This window comes from Protopterus annectens, chromosome 2.part2, assembly GCF_019279795.1.
Source record: "Protopterus annectens isolate FY-2018-M chromosome 2.part2, PAN1.0, whole genome shotgun sequence".
NCBI lineage: Eukaryota > Metazoa > Chordata > Ceratodontiformes > Protopteridae > Protopterus > Protopterus annectens.
The window spans coordinates 527623210-527647576 of record NC_056730.1 but is presented as its reverse complement, the minus strand read 5'-3'; the positions used below and the strand labels follow the sequence as shown (position 1 = coordinate 527647576).

Sequence of the window (24367 nt, the reverse complement as noted above, 5' to 3'; positions counted from 1 at the left end):
ATGACAATGCAACCATCTGGAAGCTTGTCTACAGTTTGGGGTGGTTCTGAGAGGCATGAGGGTGTTTTGCATGCCTTTGCAAGGGGAACATCACGCTGAGTTACTTGCCAGATGGCAGAGAATTAACAGAGACTGGCTTTTCTTACATGCATCTCCTGTTGGAGATTTTTGCTCCTGAGGAAAAATTATTAAGATAGATGTGGAAAGTCTGCAGCAGTGACTGGAATTAGAATATAAAGAGGAGAGACATGTAAAATGTATGGAGAATTTATATTGTACATTCTCTACTACTGACCACAAGCTACAGCAGCTAAAGGCCAAAAAGCTGCACAGAGACTATAATGATTTTGTCAGAGGTCAAATTTTAATTTGGTCTAGAGAGCAGCAAACTTACCAACTGAAGGAAGCCCAGGGAGCAGTTACAGAACCCAAGGGGAGGAACATGCATCAACGGCAACTGAGACGGGGGAGCGTCAGTACCACTACATCTTCAACCAATGGGAAGGAACACAGCACAGAGTCACAGTGTTTCTGATCAACAAACGCAGCATGATTCCACTCTGGAAGGCACAGGGGATTCAGCGAACAACCAAAATATCCGCAGCAATGGGGATATTAATGAGACTTCAGTCCAGCACAGAAAAACACAAGGGGAAAGTAATGATTGGTCTATCGTCACTAACACTGTTTACGGGGCCAGCTACAGAACAACATCACAGTCAGGGAGCATGGCCTAAGGTTAATAATGTTTCTGATGGCAATGGTCATTTTTTCATCAAGTTACCTGCTCCTGTCAAGAAAAAAGGTGATTGGATTCACCAACAGTACGAGAGCAAAGAATACAAGAGAAGAATATCACAGTGACTGGTGATAACATTGTTTTTAATTTATCTGCTGATGAATTATTTGTATTGAACAAGGAGTTAACATTTGTTCAGAGTAATGATAGTAATTTTAATAAGATAATCTTGGATCTAATGTTTTTTGGCAGGAACTTGATGTTGCAGCATATGTTTGGTAGTAATAACCCAACCTAGATGAGTTCCACTGAGACAGCCTAGTACTTTTCTTCCTGTTTTTAATCACACTGTCAATACTTTTAAGGTTTGTGAGCAGGAGATTTTAACTCATTTGTTTAGTGGGAGCACTAGGAGATTTTACAACTTGACTGACACACAGCGACAGGCACTTAGGGGTTTACAATGCAATACAGAGATAGTCATTAAAAATGCGGATAAAGGAGGAGCTGTGGTAATTTTTGGACAAAAGCTTTTACCATGACAAATTAACAGAGTTGTTATCTGATCCATACACTTATATCTCCCCGATTATTGTGAATAACATCATCTCTAAGGTCAGAAATGGTTTAAAACGACTTCAGGCTGACAGCCTGATGGACAAAGAGCTATTTGAGTTTTTATGGGTTGAACATCCTGTGACACCGGTCTTCAAGGCTCTCTCAAAACTACACAAAGATCTACTTAATCCTCCCATGAGGCCCATAGTCTCTGGGAGAGGGTGAATCACTGAGAAAATCTCCATATGGCTTGAGTGTCTATTAAGACCTTGTATAATGGGTTTTCCAGAGGTACTGAGAGACTCTGGACATTTTCTAACCTCCTTGTGAGAATCGGTGGAAGCAAGTGGTACTTTGGAATACATCATGGTAACACGATGTACAGAGTCTTTTTACTGTGATCAGTAATAATTATGGCATAGAAGCGATATCATATCTACTACTGGAAATTAATATGCTGGGGGAGGACAAGCTAAAGTTAATGAGAGAACTACCGAGCATGGTCTTGGAATATAATGTCTTTTTATGTGGAGGACGACATTACAGACAGACGCAGAGGGTAGCCATGGGCACCCCCTGTGTAAATACGTATGCCAACCTCGTCCTTGTTTTCTGGGAGAGGCAATATGTCCTGGGACAGCAGAACAAGTGGAGGGACAAGATACATCTATATAGGCATTTTGTTGCTGATATCTTTCTGTTGTGGGGAGGGGAGGAGACAGAGTTGGTTAGTTTTGTCAGTTAGAGTTGTTTACCACCTTTCTCATATTTTCTATGAACTTTTCCAAAACATAGATCGATTTTCTGGATATAAGGTTAATACAGGATAATGGGGTTTTAAAAACACACTTTTTAGAAAAGAATGTTGGAAAAACAGTTTACTAGCACAGTATAGTATGCACCCCCAGCATACTTTTAACAATATAAGGTCAGTTAGGTAGAGTCTCTGGGCTATGTACTGAGGATGAGGACTTTGAAATAAAAACAACACAATTAAAAGACAATTCTGTAGAGAGGGGTTATAGTAGACAAATGGCGGGACAGATTTTTGGAAGACAGAAGACACACAGACAAGATAGGATGAGACCTTGGTTTAAACAAAGGGAAGGTGATAATCCAGAAACTAAAGACAGGCAGCCGCAGAACAAAGGTCTAAGACTTATCCTTACCTATAGTAGTAATATACATGGTGTTTGTGACAATTAGAAACAACTGGATGATTTTAGCTTTTGATGAGAAAATGAGTGAAGTTGCTGGGGCAGTACCATATTTTGGCTTCAGGAGAAACAAAAATTTGAAAGATTTGTTAAGTAATGATAGCAAAGAGGTCCATAAACACACAGTTTTGAGGAAAGGAACCAGGCCCTGTGGCTCTTGCAAGGCTTGCAGTTATATTAATCTAGACACCAATTTTATTCACCCCAGTACTGGTAAGAGGTATCAATTTGATGTGTATGCCAATTGTAGAACTATGAATGTGATTTACTTAGCAACATGCCAACTCTGTACGGGTTACTATATAGGTAAAACAAATTGCATGCTTAAAACTAGAACCCTGAATCATTTATCAGCCATAAGGCTGAAGAATGAACATAATGCACTTTTTAGACACACTCTTGCATTTCAAGGCCGTCATTTTAAGTTCATGATCATCAGGCTTATATCAAAAGGGACAGAGTGGTGATATAGTGAACAGAACAGAATGTGAGGAAACTAGATGGATTGTAGAACTGACAGCACATAGATATCCAGGCCTCAATGAGGTGGTTCCAATTAAACCCGCCCTAAATAAAAGGTGGATTCAATATTGAGTATTGATTGGCTGACGGGAGTTTAAATGAGTTTCTGTATTTGCACTTAGTTGTCTGAAGAAGGGTAACAACTCGAAAGCGCTTACTATTTGGGAATTTTATTTGTTTGTTTTAGTCTCTTGTTTTTGACTACTGTTCAATTGTTCCAGTGTCGAATAAATACTTCTCCATATTTGGTGGTAACTGCTTTATTTTATTCTATGTTCAGGTGGTCTGGGACCAAACAATAAACACAGAAATCATGTGCATCTGAGAGCGGAAGCTTATGACCACATATTCTACATTTCTTAAACCCCAAAGGGCCTTTTTCAGACATCTTAGAAAATAAGAAGGAAGGGAAATAGATAGTAAAGAATTTTTGTTTTTTTTTAATAAGTTTAGGAAAAATAAGATCAAGGGAGGAAAGAGTACCAACAATGATAACTGAAAAGTGTAAAGAAAAGTTAAATGGAAACAGGGAAAATAACTAAGAAAAATACCAGCAATGTTATATAAAAAGGATACAATATAAGAAAAAATATACACACACACACACACACACAAAGACACACACAGACACAAAGAGAGAGAGAGAGAGAAAATAGCCATGTAAAACACACTTACCTGAAAATAAGCTTAAGAGCTCAGGTGACCACGTCTATTTCGTGAAAGTGGCAAACAAGATCTGAGGTATGTTAGGGGTTAGTGCATAGTGGGTAAGAGAGAAGCTTGAGAGTTTGATGGTCACCACGAGCTACAGTAATTGCCGAGTTGGATCCGAGGATTGGAGGCAGACCCAACTGTTGAGGAATGAATTAAAACTGACATCAGAGATTACATATTTTCCTTTTTATCTGATAGCTCTAAGAATTCCTACTAAAGCTATACTTAAAGTATTTTATATGCACCACTAGTAACATTGATCTATGTGCTGGGGAGGAGGAAGAAAAGAGAACAATATTTTATTAGGAGGTCCTTAGAGCTGACAGATAAAAATGGAAAAAACACATTTAAAAGTAAATTAATGCAATGGGCAAAACAAACAGACTTAAAAGATTAAATATGGTAATTATGATGTTCAATATGTCACAGCTACACATTAGTACTGAAACTGTAATCTTCACAAATGCTTCCTGGTAAGATCTTGTTACAGTCTGATTCGTGCATTTGCACAATACATTTTAATGGCCATGATATAAAAAGTAACCCGCACAAAATGACTCGGTGTCATCATAGATGGCCATTTGAAATTCGACCACCATGTATCACACATGGTTAAAAATTTATCAAAATTAGGTACAGAGAAAAAAAACTACCTCACTGACAGCTAGAAGATGGAAAGACTACTTTCTTAATGCTGTCTCTTTTCTTTGTACTCCAGTCTTCACTAACCTTCAAGTCTCACAACTGTCCAAACTTGAACTTTACAATAAAACAGCCAAATTTGAAGTAAACAAGAAAAACAGAACACACCATTGCCTAGCCTGCAGAGAATTAAACTGGTTAGAACTGCCCACATAATCCAGCTCTTTCTCAGCTAACTACAATACACAGGTTTCCTTATAAGCCAGAAAATTGCCCAGCCCTTAACAACTTAATACAACACTGCTTCCCAATAGAATTTGTGCTCCAGAGAAAAATCACTAATCACTATAGCAAAATCATCTAATACTCAGGTGACTCCCTATGTTCAAACAGTGCAGCTCAACTATGGAACCACATCTCACTACCACTGAAATCCATTCAGGATGCAAACTCATTTAAAACAGAACTAAAACTTCACCAGGCTGCATCCTACATGAACTCCAAGAAGAGCTAAACCCAAACATAAAACTACTGTTCAATCTCAGCCTTACTACAGGATATGTACCCAAAGAGTGGCGTACAGCAACAGTGGTCCCTCTCCACAAAGGTGATGCCTCAACGGACCCTGGAAACTATCGCCCCATAAGCCTGACTAGCTTGGTCTGCAAAGCTATGGAAAGGATCATCATGGACCTCATAAATACAGATATTGGGGACCTACAGACACTGGATCCTACCCAGTTTGGCTTTGTTAAGGGCAGATCCTGCCTCTTAAACCTGGTTGACTTCTTTGAAACAGTCATCAAGGCCATTGACGAAGGGAAGGTGGTCCACACAGCCTATCTGGACCTCGCAAAAGCCTTCGATACAATACCCCACTCGGGCATTATAGATAAGCTCACCAGCTTAAATATAAACCCCTATGTCACTAGATGGGTTGCAAACTGGCTCAAGGACAGAACCCACATGGTTAGAATTGCTGGAGCCATGTCAGACTCCAAACCAGTTACAAGTGGCGTCCCACAAGGCTCAGTCCTGGGACCTCTCTTGTTTGGTATATATTTCTCGGAGGTACAGGCCAACACGGAAGGACTGTGGCTGACCAAGTTCGCAGATGACTGCAAACTGGCAGCCATAATCGACTCTCCAGCCGACACAAGCATCCTCCAAAAGGGCCTCATAGAAACAGACAACTGGTGCCAGAGCCATGGCCTCAAGCTAAACGCCAAAAGTGTATAGTCATCCCCTTTGGCAAAAACAAAGTGCCCACAAATTACCACATAGGTGGTAATCCATTAAGTACAGAAGAAGTAATTAGGGACCTGGGGACCCAAGTTGATAGCAGTCTCTCATTTGACAACCACGTGGCCAAAGTGGTTAGAAAAACATTTTATATAGCCCACCTAATCATGAAGGGATTCACATCTAGATTAGGAGAGGTCATCGTGCCTCTTTACTCATCCCTCATCAGGCCCATAATTGAGTACAATGCCCCTTTTGGGATGTACCTTACCAAACACCTGCAGCAACTGGAAAGACCCCAAAAGTACCTCACCAAGAGGATCAAAGGGCTCAAACAGATGCCATATGCTGCCCGGTTAAAGAAACTCCAGCTCTACTCAGTGGCATACCGCCTGCTCAGAGGTGACCTGTGCCTGACGTATAAGGCCATGTCCAACCCGAATTAAGGGACATGCTGCACCTCAAAAAATCCAAATCCCATCGAGCTACACGCTCGAGAGACTTGAACCTCAACACTGAAATAAATAGGACATGCTGGAGGGACAGATTCATAACCCAGAGGCTCCCTTCACTCTGGAATAAAATCCCAGTCCAGGTTAGGCAGAGTCCCTCATTGACTCTTTTCAAGAGGAATCTTGATGAGTGGATGGGAGATCGTAGGTTTACCCCGGGTATCACTTCTGTGTCACTGTTAGACAGAGGCACAGTATACTAACCTCGAAAAAGGGCATAGCAAAATTAATTTAAAATGGGTGGCGAAAGCCAAACATACTCTGGCTAGGCTTATAAATGCCCTAGGGCAGATAGCCTAGTATGAACCTATGAACCTATGAACCTATCAGATCAATGGATCTGATTCTGTACAGCTCCAGGACAAATAACACTTATCTTCAGCTTGCCATATCATCAAGCCACTTCTCTTCATTTAAAATCCAATGCCCTACAACCAGTCTTCACCAATACCTGAACAGTTTTACTAGCATCTCCCAGACATATCCATAGTTTTGTGATACTTTTCACCCCAACCTCTATACTTCTAATATAGCCTTTTAATAACCATTTATATAGTTACTGATGAACCTGCTTTATACCTAACCTCTTAACTATAATGTTAACATTGTCTGCCGTACCTAGTTCCTTCCATCCCCTCAATATTTTTGACTTTCTAAGTGATGATCACATGATCTGTTTGACAAACTCACTAATACACCTCTTCAAATGCTCAATGTTCAACATCTGCTAATTCATAACTATATTTTACACTGTAACAGTAACCTTTATTTCATCTAAATGCAATCTAATTAGCAAATATAATTGTAATGTATATTACTTATGTGCATTCATTCATGCATATTTCAGAATGTCCATGTAGGAATGTTTGTAAGAGGCTGGAGCGTACTAAACCCATTTGGACAAACCTAGTAAACAAAAGCAAAATAAATTACACTGCTGAGTTACCTTGTTATGGGACATTTCTGAGGCAATGTCCGTAATGGGGTCTCGATGCTCCCCCAAAACTTCTGAAAGTGTGATATTTGTCCCCTTGCTTGGGATGTCAAATACAAGAACAGATCCAGAGGAGATACCTAGAATTCAGAAAGTAAATAATTAAATAACCAAACAAATAAATTATTCAGCCTAGTGAAACTGCATTCAGTGATAAAAATATGCTCTCCTTCAAACCTTCAGTATTTAATTCTTTGTCTTTTGTACGTGATAAAACAATAAGAGAAAGTACAGTTGTGTAATTAAATTTACCATAACAGTACATGTTCAAATGTGCTGTAGTAGCCTAATCTATATGTTTTTTTCTTACATAGGATATAACAGACGGACAGCTTTCTAAGCTTTAGGGCAACTACCACACACCAAAACCTTTAGTTAGCTCGAGCTGAGCTGACTAAAAGACAGGTTTGGGTGCCAAGCCCTTCAGAGCTTTCAGGCTAACTGAGAGAGGGAGGCAAAGCCCTGACAGGGCATTGCTAGGAACAACATTTTTCCCCCATCCTGGCATAAAAAACAGAGCAAAAACACAAGGCGGATGGAGGGAAGGAACGGTTACTGCAACACTAATCAGAACACCTACTGTTATGCTAAGTATACTTACACAGCTGTACTACATGTTCATCATATTGGTCATTAATGCAGTAGCCTAAGCTATATTGGTTATATTACCATAATTTATAACAACTGGAAGGTGGAAGGGGAAGAGTCCATAAGCCAGTGGAGAATGGTCCTAACAAAGCCTGACCTAGACCTGGAGAAGGAATCTAGCTTCTAATGCTTTGTAAAAAGTATGTACACATGACCAAATTACTGCTTTTGTTTATTTACCCTTTGTTGACCGGGGTTAGTAACACAAGGCTAGTATTCTCTTTTCAAGGGAAACCCTAGACTACTTCTACAGTCCAGCCCTTTCTAAAAAGCCATAGATGAAGCCAAGTTCCTGGTAGGGTGAACTTTGACCCTGCTTGGGACAGTTTTATTCTGGTGGGAATAACAAAAGGTAGTACAGCCCAACACAACTATTTGGAAATACATCGACCGACACAGGTTTATCCCTTCGTCTTACCTTCACAAGAAATGAACAACTGATAAGAAATTCTGAAAGATTTTCTTCTATCAAGATGAGTTGCCTGTAGACATCCAAAGTGTGTAGTATCCTTTCTCCATCACATTTACAGGGAGATGGATAGTTTGGCTGAAAGTAAATTAAGATACCACTTTAGGCGTAAAAGGATTAGTTCCCAAAGAAACCTTGTCCCTCTGGAAATGGGATAGGGTTGACTCATCATAAAAGTTTAAAATTCAGATGCCCTTCTTGCAGAGGTCACAGTAATCTGTAAAACTGTTTTCCATGTTAAGAACTTCAAGTAATTCAGATTAGCTGGTTCAGATAAAGCAAGTGTTAACTTCTGTAACATGAAATTAGGATCCCAAGGAGAGGCTACCGGTTTTCTTGGGAGGATTCTTAAGCAAAACCCCCTTTCAAGAACATTATGAAAGACTGCACTGAAAGAGGAGGAAAGTACAGTTTTGTACCTACCATAAATGTAGATGTTCGAGGATCTACATTGCTGCAGTCATAACCTGTGGGTAGTCCGCTGTCCTCAATCGGCCCGAATACCAAAGAGCTGGGCTGGCGTCGGTCATTGTCGCCTAGAGCTGACGTCAGTACGTAGTAGTACTTAAGCGCATGACCGACGCCATATCCTCAGTCTTTCTTGCCCCAGATGTCAGAAGGCCTAAGAATGGAAGAAGGCCAGAGCCAAAATAGTAAACGCCCAACAACTACCAGTGTGGAAATAAAGATTATCCCAAAAAACAAAAACATAGCAACCACAAACTATACAGGGGAAGGAGGGAGGGATAATTGGACTGCAGCAATGTAGATCCTCGAACATCTACATTTATGGTAGGTACAAAACTGTACTATGTTCTTCGTCTCACATTGCTGCAGTCATAACCTGTGGGTAGAATCCCAAAGCAAAGGAAAAGGGAGGCTGGCAAACTAAGTAGCATTAGGAGCTGCTAACATGCCCTGTAAAACTGCAGTGGCAAACCCAGCCCTGGACTTGGAATAAAGAGGGAGATGGTAATGCTTAGTAAAAGTGTGTACTGAACTCCAAGTAGCTGCCTCCAAAATATCCTTAGTAGCTACCCCCTCAAAAGCAGTAGATGTGGCAGTAGCCCTAGTAGAATGAGGTCTGATCCCAGCAGGAACATTCTTCCCATGATGAGAATAACAAGAGCAATACATTGACCAATCCACTTAGAAATAGTCTGCTTTGAAACAGCTTTCCCTTGTGAACCCAAAGCAAAGGAAACAAATAACTGTTGAGTCTGTCTGAACTCTTTAGTTCTGCTCAAATAATAACGTAGCTGCCTGTGGATATCCAAAGAATGCAAGACTTTTTCCCCCTTATTTTGGGGATCAGCATAAAAAGTAGGCAAATGAATAGACTGGTTCAAGGCCACATTAGAAATCACTTTAGGCATAAAAGTAGGGTTAGTACGCAAAGAAACTCTATCCTTATGGAATATCAGAAAGGGTTCAACTGCCATGAGTGCCTGCAATTCAGATACCCTCCTAGCAGAAGTAATGGCCAACAAAAAAGCAGTCTTCCAAGACAGAAACTTCAGTTCAGACGTAGCTGCAGGTTCAAAAGGAGGTAAAGTAAGCTTCTCCAACACAAAATTGAGATCCCAGGAAGGAGTAGGAGCTCTACGTGGGGGTCTTATATTCTTTGCCCCTCTAAGAAATTGTTTGAACAAAGGGTGAGAAAATAAAGGAGGGTCACAATCATAGTGAGCAGAAATGGCTGCAGCATGAACCTACACAGAAGAGAATGACAAACCCTTGTCCAGTAATTCAGTAAGATACTGTAGTGCAAAACTCAAATTAGGCACTGAAACATCAAAGCCCTTTGCTGTGCTCCAAAGAAAAAATCTCTTCCATTTATCAGCATAAACTTTTCTAGTACTAGGCCGCCTGGCTTCCAAAATGACATCTAAAATCTGTTGAGGAAGCTGAGACCCCACTGGCTCCATTACAGAATACGCCAGGCTGTTAGATGGAGGGACTGCACCCGAACATTGAGAAAATGATTGTTTGACTGGGATAACAAATGAGGAACCTGTGGCAAAGGCCAAGGAGGCTCCTGAATTAAACTCCTCAGCAGAGGATACCAATGCTGACGTGGCCAATCTGGTGCTATTAGAATCATGCAAGGCTTGCCCCGCCTGACTTTCAAGAGTACCTTGGGAAGAAGAGGCAGAGGGGGGAAAGCATAAACGTGAAGGTTGTTCCAACTGAAAGATAGAGCATCCACTTTCCAAGCATTTGGGTGGAACATCTTTGTGCAAAATTTTGGCAGTTGGAAATTCAGTGGAGAAGCGAACAGATCTATGTCTGGAGCTCCCCAAGCCACTGTCAACTGTTTGAATACCTGAGGGTCCAGTTTCCACTCGTGGGGATCCACAATTTGTCTGCTCAATACATCTGCTAGGGAGTTCTGTGCTCCTGGCAGAAACCGTGCTTGAAGACTGAAGTGCAAACTCAGAGCAGTCTCCCACAAAATCATTGCTTGCCTGCAAAGAGGGTAGGAATGGGTTCCCCCCTGCTTGTTGATGTACCACATGACTGTTGTGTTGTCTGTTTGAATCAACACCTGTCCCGGCTGAAGTAGATCCTTGAAGGCCATCAAGGCAAATTGGACTGCTAACATCTCTTTCATGTTGATATGCAAATGTAGTAGTTTGGGAGGCCACATGTCTTGTATCCATTTCCCATTGAAGTGTGCTCCCCAAGCCAAGTCCGAGGCATCCGTCATTAGGATCTGACTCGCCTCTGGTCGGGTCACAGAGAGTCCCTTGTTTAGGTGACATTCCTGAGCCCACCACAAGAATTCCTTCTGGATGCAAGGTATAATCCAAATGACAGTGTCCAAACCGTGGCAGTGTTGAGTCCACACACTTTTGAGATACCATTGTAGCTTCCTCATATGCAGTTTGGCATTGGGAAGTACTAGAATGCAAGATGCCATGAACCCCAAGGCTTGAAGGACTGTCCTTGCAGCCAGCCTGGACATTACTGATAACTGCTGGAAGTATAGGGGAAGAGTTCTTTGTTTGTCCGGGGTCAGAAAAGCCATCTGAGAAGCTGTATTCAGTCTCACACCCAGAAAGCACATGTCCTGAGAGGGCACTAGACTGGACTTTATTTCGTTCACAGAATACCCTAGGCACCTTAAAACTGCCATTACATACTGGAGATGTTGTAGTAACTTGTCTTTGTTTTGAGCAAGAATCAGGCAATCGTCCAGATAAGGATAAATTTGTATTCCTCTCTGTCTGAAGAAAGCAATTACAGGAGCCAGAACTTTTGTGAATACTCTGGGCACAGTAGATAAACCAAAGGGCAATGCAGAGAACTGATAATGAGAAGTACCAGCCCGAAATCTCAGGAATCTCCTGCAGCTGGACCTGATAGGGATGTGAAGATAGGCCTCTGAGATCCAGGGTTACCATCCAGTGATCTTTGCCTAGCATAGGCAGACGTTGTTGTAATGTTAACATCTTGAACTTTGGAATGTCTAGGTAGGTATTGAGAACGGACAAATCCAGAATTGGCCTCCAAGTGTTTCCTTTCTTTGGCACTAGGAATAGACGGGAATAAAAACCTAGGCCTACTTCTGACGGAGGGACCACCTGAATTGCCCCCATCTGCAAAAGTAACGAAATTTTGCTCCTGAGCCTCCATCCTTTGCTGAGGAGGCACATCCGGCATGCCTTTGAAAGGGGGAAAAGTGTGAAAATAAAACTTGTAACCGTGATTTATTATATCCAACACCCATTTGTCCTGGGTGACCAAATGCCAGTTTTGTTTGAAAAGTCCCAACTTTCCTCCTAGAGGAGCTGCCAGTAAAGAAGGGTCTGGCAGCGGAAGATACAGGTCATTGGGTCTGTTTACGAAAGGGCTGACCCCTGCCCTCACCAGAAGACTGTGCAGGAGAACTCCAAGTCCTAGGTCTGAAAGAACCCTGAGCGTGAGCTCTGCCTCTACCACGTCTAGACTTGCCCTTAGACTGATAATCCGAAGAAGGATAAGACCATCCTCTAGCAGGCCAATTCCTACTAAACTTAGGGGGCTGCACCGGCATAAAATCCTTGACCGTCTGCATAGACTTAGCCTTATCTTCCATCTTTTTCAAAACTGATTCCACAGGAGGACCAAAAAGTACCTCAGATTGAAGAGGAGCATCCAAAATCCGAGCCTTAACATGCTCTGACAAATTTTGATCCTTAAGCCAGGCATGTCTACGAATAACTGAACCTGTAGCAGCCACCCTGGATGAAGCCTGAAGAGCATCAAAACCACACTGCAAAGAATGCTTGCCAACTTGATCTGAAGCATGAACCAACTCCTGGAGCTCCTTACACTCTATACCCTCAGATAAAGCATCCACCTTAGATTTCAATTGACCTAACAAAAAGTTCTGATACTTCAGCATATGAAATTGGCAATTCAAAGCCCTCATAGCCAACGTAGAGGAGGTGTACACTTTTTTCCCCCACCTATCTAAAGCTCTAGAATCTTTATCCAAAGGAACTGGATTCTTAGCCACAGAAGCCCTAATACCCTTCGGACCTTGAATAATAGTTTCCGGATCAGCTCTAGGACTCTTGTACAAATACTTATGTGCTTCTGGAACTCTGTAATATCTGTCTGGTTTAACAGGGGCAGGAGGCAAAGAATCAGGATTAAAGGAAAATTCAGAAAAAACATCCTGAACAACATCTAAGACAGGAGGAATAGCCAAGGGCCTATGTTGTGGCAGAAACAAAAATTCCCTAAGCCTTTTCCGAGAATCTGAAAAATCCTGACCTTCCCACTTGAAATGTTCCCTGATGGAATGTAAAGTCTCAGAAAAAGAAAAATCCTCTGGAGAAGCAGAAGGACAGGAGTCCTCTGCATCCGAATCTGAATAAGAAGGGAATTCCTGAATCTCTTCAGCTGAGGAATCAGAGTAGTCTGAGGAATGATCCATTCCCTCTAAATCTGCCTCCACCCTAGGCCTCTTCTCTGGGGGGGGGGCATAGAACCCCTGATCAAAGTAATCAAGTCCTCCGCCATTTTCAACATATGCTTTTTAGGAACAGGGGCTGGAGAGCTAGAACTATGACCAGGGCCAACAAGGCAAGGTTTGGCCTTAGCATGGCCTTTAGCCACTGAAGTAGAAGGCCTAATAACCTTCTGTAAAGATGGAACTACAGACACCTGAGAAGCACCTTCAGCCGGGCCTAACTCCTGAGAGGCCAACTCCTGCAAAAGTAAAGGTTCCCCCTGGGATTCAGCCAAACCTTTGGCAGGATCCACAGATTCAACCGGAGGCTCCGTAGAACCGGCGTCCGCAACGGACGACTCATCCGGTTTAGACTTCAAAGATCTATCTTTACGCTTTTTAGCGGTAGCGGGCGTCGGGGGATCCGACGGCATGTTATAGTTACACCTTTTACCGAAAACAAGCCTGGCACAGTCTAATCTCCGTTTAATGGTGCGCTTATTAAATCTAGCACAAAAGCGACACCCGACCACGTCGTGCTCAGGCCCCAAGCAAGGAATACAGAAAGAATGATAATCCCTATGAGGTATCTGTTTCCCACAAGAAATGCAATTATTAACTTTTTCTGACATCCGGATAACTGAGGCAAGAAAAGACAAAGATTTCCCCAACGGGGTGCTTAGCTCAACTTGGTCTTCGGTCTGAAACTCGATAAATGAAAATTTCAGAATGCCGAACAGCACTTGCAAACGCTGCTTCTGCTTCGGACCACGCGGCAAGAAAGACTGAGGATATGGCGTCGGTCATGCGCTTAAGTACTACTACGTACTGACGTCAGCTCTAGGTGACAATGACCGACGCCAGCCCAGCTCTTTGGTATTCGGGCCGATCGAGGACAGCGGACTACCCACAGGTTATGACTGCAGCAATGTGAGACGAAGAACATCCATGGGCAGACATGCTAAAATGGCTGATAAATTAATCATGACATAGGAATAAGCAATTAATCTTTGCAGAGGAATAAGAAAGGCCATAGGATAGTAACTCAACACACAAATATTGTAGAACCAGAGAACAACTAGCCCTGAATTGGTGCTGGTTATGTTGTTGATGCCAACTAGACAACCTTTTCCATTTGCTAACATATGATTTTCTAGAAGCAAGCTTTCTTGCCTCCATTAGTACCTGCTGCATGTCTCCAGTGAATAGATGCCTAAAAGGAATTAAGACCCTATCATCCAGTCAGTCCACTGAAGTTGATGGATACCATGGTGCATCAAATACCCCCATTCTTGTGTGGGTAGAGCCACTCTGTAAGGAAACTTGTGGAACTTGCCCCAGGCCACTACCAAAAGAAGAGAGCCACCACATTGATCTTGGCATATTCTTTCTGAAACTTCAGAAGTATCATGGATATTAGTGGAAATTGTGGAAAAGCATACAGGAGCATTCCTGTCCAAGAAAAAAAGACATCGGTCTTCCAGACCTTCTTGCATGGAGTTCTGGAACAGAATTTTCTAGTTGATTGCTCAGAGAGGAGGCAAAAAGTCTACTTGAGGAACTCCACACAGATGGATCAAATCTTGGAAGACACCCCTAATCTTGTTTCCATTTGTAAGGGTCTGCCCTGGCCCAGCTCGGCTTGTCTGCCACAACATTTTTCTCCGATGGAACATAGGATGCCTGTAGTGTGAAACTGTGCTATGAAGCTATATCCCAAGCTAATATGGCTAGTCTGCAAAGCAGGTATGACCTGCATACTCCTTGCTTGTTGATGTACCACACAGTGACTAAGACCTGAGTGGAAAACTTTAGGATAGATGTAGATAAAAATCTATTTTTCCTGTGAAAGAAAAAGTTCTTTGAACCAAGTGTATAGTTGTCATCCCAGGAACACAATCATGTGTGAAGTCAAGAAAGACCTTAGAATGTTCTCTTAGATCCCAGCTTGTGCAAGAGATCTCTCACCAAAGAGACAGAGATTTCTGACACTTTGAAAAAGTCTCTGCAAAGATAAGCAAGTCATCTAAATATGGAAAAACGTAGACACCCTGTACCTGCAATAGGCTATGTCTGGCGGTAGACCCTTTGTGAACACTGCTGCTGCAGTGGATAGTTTAAAGGGTAAGGCAGAGAACTGATAACGTGCTCCAGACACACAAAACCTTGGAAATGTCTGAAGCCTGGATGAATAGGGATGTGATAAGCATCTTTCAAGTCTAGTGTTGAAAAACTTGAAAGAGGAAGAAGCAACAGGTTCTGAAGTGACATCATTTTAAATTTGAGCACTATCACAAACAGGTTTAGGATAGAAAGATCCATGACTGGTCTTGAGAACTTTATTTCATTTTGCACTACGAACATTCTGAAGAAAAACTCTTCCCAATGTGGGAAGGAAGAACTAGTTCCATCACTCATTGGGACAGCAGGTTATAAAGAACCATGGAAAAAAAAAACAGTCTGATCTGGAAGATGAGGAATGAGCCCCTGGAAAAGAATTTGTTCTCACTGCCATCTGCAACCTTGATGAATGATTTTCAGAACTCATTTGTCTGATAATATCTGTTGCCAAAGAGAAATAATGGCAATTCAGACTTTCCTTAAGAGAAAATCGGCCAGAGTGAGAGGGTTCACAGGGTGTCTTGAATAGTCATTCAGACTTTTTTTTTTTGCCAAAAACTGAACGAGGAGATAGAAAATCTCTTGGAAAATTTGGAAAAGGAGGGCTGAAAAATTTAGAGATTCTCTGGATCTGCTTGCCCCTTTCAACACATTTTTGATCACCTCTGCAGCAGAGGGGCCAAACACTAAAACAGCTATCTAAGGGAGAATTAAAAATCTCACATTTATCATCTGGAAGGTTCTGAGACTGCAGCCAAGAAAACCTCCTCAAAACAGTACCAGTGGTCATAGCCCTGAAGTATCAACAGAGTCACACACATGTGAGCAAGTGCGCGTGCGCGCGCACACACACACACACAGTAAACAATGAGGAGTGATCTGGGCAATAGAAGAAATTAAATTATTTAAAGCAGGTTTTCCATACAAGAAGAAACTGCAGATAAAAAATTCCTCAGATGTTCAAGATTTGTCAGAGCAAACTTTAACATACAAGCCTGACAATTAAAAATTTTGACAATCAATGTTGCAGAAGTATACACTTTTTTCCCAAACCTATCAATATTTTTCCCATCATTATCACAAAGAGCAGGACTGGAATTAACCAAGTGCTTAGCAGCAGTGGGATCAACTAAAGCTACAGCTGCTGGCTTGGGTTTGTAGAAAAATTTAAAATGCTGACAAACTTTATATATCCTATCTGCCTTTTTAGAGGTAACAGGCTGACTGCCAGGAAAATTGCAGGCAGTAGCACATACATCCTCTAAAGCAGAGAGAAGAGGAGGAATGGGTTCAAGTTCTGGAAAATCCTTCTGTAAAAAAACCATAGTATTTTTCTGAGAGACTGAGAAACCTCAATGTTCTCCCACAGAAAATAGTGGCACATTCTAGCAATAATACTCAAAGAGAAAAAGAAACCTTCACAAGGAGAATCAGAAACTAAGCTCTCAAAGTCTGAATCAGCTGAGGAAAAAAACTATCTTCCTGTTTAGATTCAGAATCTTGAATATATTCAAGAAAAGAGAAATCCATTTTTCTTTTACCATAAACCACTTTACGAGAAGGATCAGTAACCTGAACTATATCCAGAGTCAGACCAAGGAAACTACTCCTATCTAAAGACAGTTGAGAAGGAGTAGATACATGCCTGGTTTTGTGTTTCATTTTGACACGAAAAATGGGTCCAACAGTGTTACTAATGGAAGCAGCAGCTTCCCCAGAGATGGACACAACATTCTGCTACAACAGGGAAACCCTCCCTGTTCCACCTCCCAGGACCAACAAGAGTGGCTCTCCCTTGTCCATTAAGGGGACCCTAACAGCCGTAGAGGACGTGGCTATCCCCCTGTCTACAGCGGCTATAGATGGTACACCAAAGGGATCTGGGGTAAAAGATGAGTAGTCTGAAGTACAACAAAGGGCCACAGCAAGTTACACATCTTTGGCTGAGGGAAATTACTAGCTTGCTGTGGTGGCAAAGGCTGTTTACTTATTTTTTTCTTTTTGTAGCTGGAAGGACTGACTATGGGAAAGTTAGTCTGTTCAATGGTCAAGACAAAAATGGAGCCTCTTTCCAGAGGAAGACAAGCAGCAATTGCCGGTAAATGCTACCAGTCCACATAAAAAAAAAAAAAAAAAAAAAAAAAAGTAACTTAACAGAAAAACACAGTAAAACGCACTTTACATTATATCAGCCCCACTAAAGTAAAATAAACCCAAGTTCTCCACAGAAAGAATGTTTTCATTTACTTTGTACCACTTTTAAGCTGACAGAAATAAACAAGCACTCTGTCTAAAAGTATGTTACAGTCTTGGGACTTTTCATTAAAACACAACACTCCTAGCTTTTAAATAACTTTCATGAAGAGGAAAGTAAAAAAACATCAACAAAATTAATAAAATGGAAGCTTTTATCCCCCCAAACAGAAGTCATCTGCCTAGCAAAGGAAAACACAAGCCAACCTTTGATCCTAGAATGTCTCAGAGGAGCATACTCTTCGGTGACAGTAAAGCTCCTGTGGGCTTCATGCTTAGACTTATCTTTTAATCAGCACAGCTTGAGCTGCCTGACAGCTTGGGTACATGGAAGATGCCCTGAAGTTTTGGACCCTGGCCTGTTATATCCTTGGCAGAATATACCCCACATAGCTAAGGTTACTGCAGCAGTGATCAATATGATGAACATAATCGGTTTCCCATGATAGCCACTTCCAAACAGCCTGATGAGCAGGTTCCAATGGAACAGAGTAAAATGTACAAGCAAAAATAAATAATCTGAAGAGGAAGTCACCAGTATTCAAGGTAGACATAAAAGTAAAAAATAAAAGTTATGTACTCACCATAACTATGCATCTGTGTTGTCTGTTTTCATTCTTCCCGATCCAACCCTCAGATCCAACTTGGCCACTTTCTTTAGATTTTAGAATCAGACTCAAGAGCTGCTCCTTTACCCATAATGCCTGTGACTACTGAGTTACCTCAGATCGAGTTTGCTGCTATTGTACAATATGACGACAAGGTATGGCAACATAGCTATGACAGAAAAGTGATAGCTAAAAAATCAGAAACTCAAATAGGAAATGTGCTCCTAATAAGTCCATTAGGTCTCTCCCAAAGACATAGAAAGGGGAAAGGTGGGAGAGAAGTTGAGGAAGAATGAAAATGGACAACACAGATGCATAGTTATAGTGACTACTTAACTTTTATATCTGATGTTGTCATTTTCATTTATTCCATAATGAATGGGACAAAGTCCCCAACTACATTAACCTTGGGTGGCCCTCATGGAAGGATGTTCTGGAGAAGAGCAGAGCTGAATGCTTCTCTGTTTTTGGAGATGTTATTCAATTTGTAATGAGAAATAAAAGTATGAGCATTAGACCATGTGGCAGCAGTGCGAAATGTAGCCACTGACTGAGCTGAATGAGTTTTTTGTTGTCTTGGCAAGGTTAAACTTTTCAGATAATAAACATGGGAAATACAATCCACTGTCCATTTGACTAGAATAATTTTTGAGACTGGGCTTCCCATCTTAGAACTAGAAAAGGACACAAACAATTGCTCAGTTTTCCTAAAGTCTGCTTTTATCGTCACAGGATTAAGAAGTTTCCTATGTATATCTTAAAAGATGAAGGGTGCATTACCCTTTATTGTCTAACTTAGGAAAGAAAACTGGTACTGTAAATTGATCACTTGGTTAATATTTGTTTCAGAAGCAACTTTTGGTAGAAAAAGAAGGGTTAGTACGTAAGGTAACTCTTTGTGAAAAATCAAAAATAGAATATGGTGGTTTCTCAGAGGGTGTTTGGAGTTCAGATACCCTTCTTATTGAAGTTACAGCCACTAGAAAGATGGTTTTCCAAGACAGGAACTTAAGGTGTACTTTAGCTGAAGGTTCAAAAGGTGGAAGCACCAAACTCTGCAACACTAAAGTCAGATTCCACAGTGGGGAAGGGTCTCTAACTGGAGGTCTCAGTAAGAAGGTACCTTTAAGAAAGGCTTAACATAATCTAGTTGAAGCCAAAGGAGAAGCATTATCTCTGACATGTTATATGATATGTGCAGTTGTATATAATCTACAGTTCCTGCTTTTCATGTTGTGTTTTTGATAATTGGAGATGGCTGCTAGCTGAACTTTAATGGTGGAGAAGCTTGTACTGTCATGAAAGATGGAGGCGAGGAAATCTAAAATAGCCAGAAGTGAAGCAGTGAAAGGATCCAACTTTCTCAGTTCAGCCCAGAAAGAAAACCTTTTCCATTTACTTTTATAAATCTTCCTGGTTGAAGGTTTATGGGACAAGACTAGAATTTTGTGAACTGGGGAGGAAAGCCTGGAGTATCTAGCCATCTTTGGAATTGGAGAAACCATACTGTCAACTTGAGGCCTGTGATATCAAGATGAGTCATTCCCGATAGGTGTGTCAGAAGGTCTGGACTGGCGTCCAGTGTCCAAGGAGGACATACAAAGTCTGGCATACAAAGCAATCTCAGATCCTGCCTTGATGGGACTGCTGCATATCCACAGGTCAAGCTCCACTCGAGTAACCCACACGCACAACCTCAATCTGGTCTGTGACATCAACGGAACTTGTTGGCAGGACAGATCTGTGTCCCAGAGACTCCCCACTCTGTGGAATAGACTCCCTCACCACATCAAGCAGAGTATCTCATTAACCCTTTTTAAGCACAACCTGGATAACTGGATGGGGTACAGAAAATACACCCTTGGGATTCCACGTGTCCCTGCTGGACAGGGGCATCGGGGGCTGACTTGTCGGAGCACTGGCTAAACTCTTGGCTAGGCTTGCAAGAGCCACAGGGCCAATAGCCTAGTAACTTTCTGTGGTCCTGTGATCTTAAGTTCCTCTGTAACCTTGTGAAATGTACCAGGTAATTCAGTGACCATAAGGGAAAGGTCGATGCATGCACTTCCCAAATCTGTCCAACTCCCTAGACTCCCTATTAGGGGGATGCACAGTGATGCTCTGTTCAGTCAGCCCCTTTTTGGTGGCTGCTGCAACAACCATGGCATCTACAGGGATTACCATGGTCCAGTGTAGTCTGTTGGAATAGGCACTCAAAATCTCATCCGGGTGTTTGGGGATCTGTTCCATGGAGTCCAGTTCCTTCTCTGATTTGCATGAGACAAGGTCTGTAAGCTCATCTGCAGGTGGGGTAACCCAAAACGTAGATGGTCCTTTCCCAAAGGCTTCCAAGGACACAGATTCCTTCTGGGAAGGGTTTTGGGAAGACCAACCACCTTTCTGGTGAAGGACCTCTAAGATGTCTCCAAACAAAACATCCTCAGATGTATGGAACCCTTCCCCTTCATCAAAATCAGTGTCTTCTGTGAGTGATTCCTGCAGTGAATCCAAGGATCTCCTCTTGCATGACCTCTTCCTAGGAACTTACTCAAGTGGGGTGTTCTGGGGAGGTGTCAGAAGAAGCAGGGAGTTCCCTGGTGGGAACTACTTGGAAGCTCATCCATGCTGGCTGTCCCTGAGGTGTAGGATGAGTTGACTCAGATACAGGAAACAAAAAGGAAACAGGGAATGGATCCAAAGAAGAAAAAAAAAAAAAAAAAAAAAAAAAGAGTCAAAACTACTCTGGGGTGAAAGAAAACCTCCTCTCTGAGGGAGGCGACAGAGCAGAGATATGGCCAATGCCGAAGTCCCCAGGGGAAGCAATGGCTCCAAAAGCTTCAAAGTCAACCCCTTGGATCCTATCCTGATGCTTCAGCTCTGCAAACCATTGTGTTCCAAAGGCTAGGAGCAGACTGGATCAGGGAAGTTACCAGAGTGGAAGATAAAAGAATCTTCAGATCCGATGGTTCATCTCTTGGGGATCTCGGATCCGAGTGGTCTGAAACGACAGATCAGATTGGAGAAGGAGCAGCTACAGACTAGAAGGAAGGTTAAGGTTCAGAGATATGATGGGAGACAAAGCCGAAAGGACCCCCATCTGGATCTGTGTTCTGAGGAACTTTTTCATCATCCTATCTATCTGCAACTCAGAAAGACTTCGTGAGGACCTAAGACAGAAAGAAGTGGATGGTGGCCTGGAAGACTTTTTAGACATCTCCTGAAGAAAAAAAAAGACCTCAACCACAGGGATAATGGCTCTGGGGAAAACATTGGTGTACTGAGCTGAGGAGGGTCAGTAACAGTAGCTGTCAGATCTGAAGACTTTGAATCCGAACTCTTTGCAACCTTCCTAGGAGGCTGAGATGAAGGTGCTGACTGAGGAGACCATGCAGGGGTGTGTTACTGCTCCCTGGGCTCCTTACATTTATGAGAAGGGGTTTGAGCCCCTGATGAAGTACCAGCAGAAGGAGTGTAAGCCAGTAGGAGGCCTTTTAAGATAGTTTATTTCTCCTGTTGCTAATGGCCCTAGATTACATGCCACACAAACGGAGCAGGAAGTGTCCAAGTGTCTCGGGCCTAGACAACAAACACAACCTGTGGGAATCAGAGTTGGAGATCTTATGCCCACAGGAAATGCACTTTTTGAACCCAGTAGGCTTATCAGCCACATTGCGAAACTGCAAAGTGCCCACAAAAAAAGACAGTTTTTTTTTTTTTACACAGGTATTAGAAAAAAGAAATCTTAATAGCAACCATGGTATGACAAAGGATTACCCTTACGGTGAAGTAATAGAGGAAGAAAGTTGAAAGTTTAACAATGATAGCTAAGATTACCAAACAAGAACGTTAAATTTGGTAACAGAAAGGTATAGAAAAGTTTAGAAAAGAGTTGAGGGAGATACTATAAACTATTATAAGGAAAACAAGATAACGGAGAAGAACTAGAAATGTATGCATTCACTAAAATGCATTAAGAGCTTCAGAAATCTCAATCCTGTCCAGTCTTGGAGAGGCAAATGAGATCTGGGGTAACTCAGTAGTTAGGGGCATTGTGAGTAAGGGAGGACTTCAAGAGTCAGAACCTAGAATCTACAGAAAGTGGGTGAGTCAGATCAGAGGGTTGGATTCAAACCCCATTTGTTGAGGAACGAATTAAAATGACAACATTAGATCTCTTTTTGCCAACTCCTAAAGCTGAGGAAAGGTATAAAGGGGTAAATCTTAAAGCAGACAAGCAGATTTGGTCAAGATGAGTTTAGCCTTAAAATAAACCTGGTTCATAGAATGACACCAACTAGAAATCTTCACATATCCATCTCTGACTTTCCTGCCACAGGTCAGTTCGCCTCGTTTAACACCTGCTGCTTGTCCTCAAACAAAAAGGTGCCTAAAAAGTCTCATGATTGTATCATCCAAGCAATTAGCTGAAAAAATTGAGGGATGGGGTGTTATCAGACAACCCTGTTTTGTGTAAGTTGAGTTGTCCCTTGAGAAAACCTGCAGTAATTGTCCTTAGCCACACTGAAAAGAAGGGAGAACCATTGTAGTCTGGGCCACTGGGCCAAAAGGGAGTCACCACAATGATTTTTGGAGAGTATTTCTGAATTCTTTAGAAGAGCCCTGGTTATCAGACGAAAGGGTGGAAGACCAATATTCCCATCCATGGGAATGAAAGAATATCTGAGTTTCATGCTTGAGTACGGAAATGTGGAGCAGATGTTCTTTAACTGTCATAGTTGGGGGCAAAAAGACATACTTGAGACTTTCTCCACAGATGGCCCAATTTCTGGAAGATCCCAGGTTCGAATTACCTTCTAAGGGTCTGTTCAGGTCCTGCTTAGCCTGTCTGCAATGGGTCTATATTAGAACACTGAACTTTCAAAATTTTGAGTGTTCTAATATCGACCCGTTTTCAGTGAATGCTGAAAATATCGAAGAAACAGAAAACCAAATTTTTTCCTAGTGAAAGAATTTGGCTGTCCGTTTCTGTTGCTTCGGTATTTTCAGCACTGTGACGGAAAGTTATGGGTCAGGTTCAGGTAAGTGTGCGATTGTGTGGACGTGAGGGTTAGGGCGCGGGTGAGGTGACTGTGCGATAGTGACAGACCTTAGAGTTAGGGTAAGTGGATAGTTAGTGGTGTATGTATAGTATAGTGTAGGATTAGGTGTAAGAGTTTAGGTGTATGTGCGTGGATTGCTGCTGGTTTGGTGTGCTTGTGTTGTGTGTATGTGTTGTGCATATGTGTTTTGGAACAGCAATTTTTTTCCCTAGGAAAAAATTTGCTGTTCTGTAAGTTCGATGTTTTCAATTTTCGATTAATAAAGTTCGATATTAGAACACTCGAAATTTTGAAAGTTTGGTGTTCTAATATAGACCCTCTGCAACAATGCTTTGCTCTGACTGAATATAATAAACAATACAGGGGGTGTGGACCTGGTTATCCCATATTATTTATGTATTATCACTGTGCGTTGTTCGTGATCCCTAGTAGAAGGTCTGAAGATGACAAATAGCTCGGAGAATATAAAACATTTTGTCAGAGCTCTTATCTCTTAGCATTTTATTATTTTTTAAATGTTTTGCTAGTTTTAGAGCTCCTGGAATCTTCTCCACTTAAACATAGTCCACAAATACAATCTGATGTTCATTGGATAACAGACTGATTAGGAACAAGGAATCAGTTATTGAATTTGTCACAAGTGAAGTGTGATCAAAGACGCTTGAAAACAGTTGAAACCAAGAAATCTACAATTTTGAGATTTTTCCAGGGAAATACCAAAGGCTGATATGAAAATCTTAGACATTGCTTCTATTAACCTTCTAGTTGTCCAAAGGAAAAAAAAAACAATGATATGGAATGGGATGAGAAAAGATATACTTAGAGAAAATACCAGTAAATATTTCCCCAGATTCATCTGAAGTCCCTGACTGAGAAACAAGTATTTTCTCCAAACAAGACTTGATCACTTGTGAAAAAGTCTGCAATAATAAGGAAGTCATAATAATACTTCAGAGGTTAGTACTAGTAGGAAGTCATAATAATACTGAAAAGAAAATGACTACCCTGTCCTTTGTATAGGGTTCCAACAAAAGACAGTTCCTTTTACAATGGTCTTGGCTCAAGACAGTTCAAAAACCAGTGATAAAAAGAAGTTATGTACTCACCATAACGTTCCATGTTGGTA

General features: G+C 41.6%; 1 protein-coding gene across 1 annotated transcript in view; it reads right to left on the bottom strand.

Annotated features, from left to right (window-relative positions):
- Nucleotides 1–24367, bottom strand: part of WDR54 (WD repeat domain 54) — a 1113980-nt gene that overhangs the window by 710834 nt on the left and 378779 nt on the right. The window contains exon 5 of the mRNA XM_044064000.1: nt 7093–7220. Within this exon, the coding sequence (XP_043919935.1) occupies nt 7093–7220 (128 nt within the window). The remainder of the gene's footprint in view (nt 1–7092; nt 7221–24367) is intronic.